The sequence below is a fragment of the Myotis davidii genome, unplaced genomic scaffold (genome assembly GCF_000327345.1).
Source record: "Myotis davidii unplaced genomic scaffold, ASM32734v1 scaffold362, whole genome shotgun sequence".
NCBI lineage: Eukaryota > Metazoa > Chordata > Mammalia > Chiroptera > Vespertilionidae > Myotis > Myotis davidii.
In genome coordinates this window covers 3,530,897-3,531,382 of record NW_006297152.1, presented here as the reverse complement: position 1 = coordinate 3,531,382, position 486 = coordinate 3,530,897, and the positions used below count along the sequence as shown (strand labels likewise).

Genomic DNA, 486 nt, shown 5'->3' with positions numbered 1-486 from the left:
CCAGGTTGTAGGCCTCCTCGAGGAGCTGCGACAGGGGTCAACACATAAATCGGGGCTCTGTGGTGTGTCAGAGCCCGACGGTGTCAAGGACGGGGGTGGGGGAGGGCTCATCACAGATGACCACAATGTCAACAAAACTGCGCACACATGCGTTCGAATGTTTCTTTCCAAGCTAGAGTCTGCTCGGACTAGTCCCCATTTCAGTGAGACTGAGCAGACTCGACGCAGGCCAGGGAAGGAATTAGCTTTTAAACAAGAAAAAGGTTCCCTGAAAAGAGAAGGGGCAGGAAGGTGTGTTTGAGGAGCACCGCGCAGTGCCATCCCTTACCCCGAGCCAGGCCCTCTTCCTGTCATTCTTCTTCCCCTTCATTTTCGGCAGAAGGTCTGCCTGGAGGGTTGGCAGCAGCTCCTCCATCACCATGTGACTCAGGATCTGGCGAGCAGAAGAGGAAGACAGCCCCCCGTTCGTTAGCTGGTAACGGCAAA

The 486-nt window shown here is 55.3% G+C and overlaps 1 protein-coding gene across 1 annotated transcript in view; it reads right to left on the bottom strand.

Annotated features, from left to right (window-relative positions):
* The window catches only part of FAM129A (family with sequence similarity 129 member A), a 105,249-nt gene that overhangs the window by 22,119 nt on the left and 82,644 nt on the right, over positions 1 to 486 (bottom strand). The window contains exons 7-8 of the mRNA XM_015569928.1: positions 329 to 433; positions 1 to 25 (exon numbers count right to left, since the gene is read on the bottom strand). Of these exons, the coding sequence (XP_015425414.1) occupies positions 1 to 25; positions 329 to 433 (130 nt within the window). The remainder of the gene's footprint in view (positions 26 to 328; positions 434 to 486) is intronic.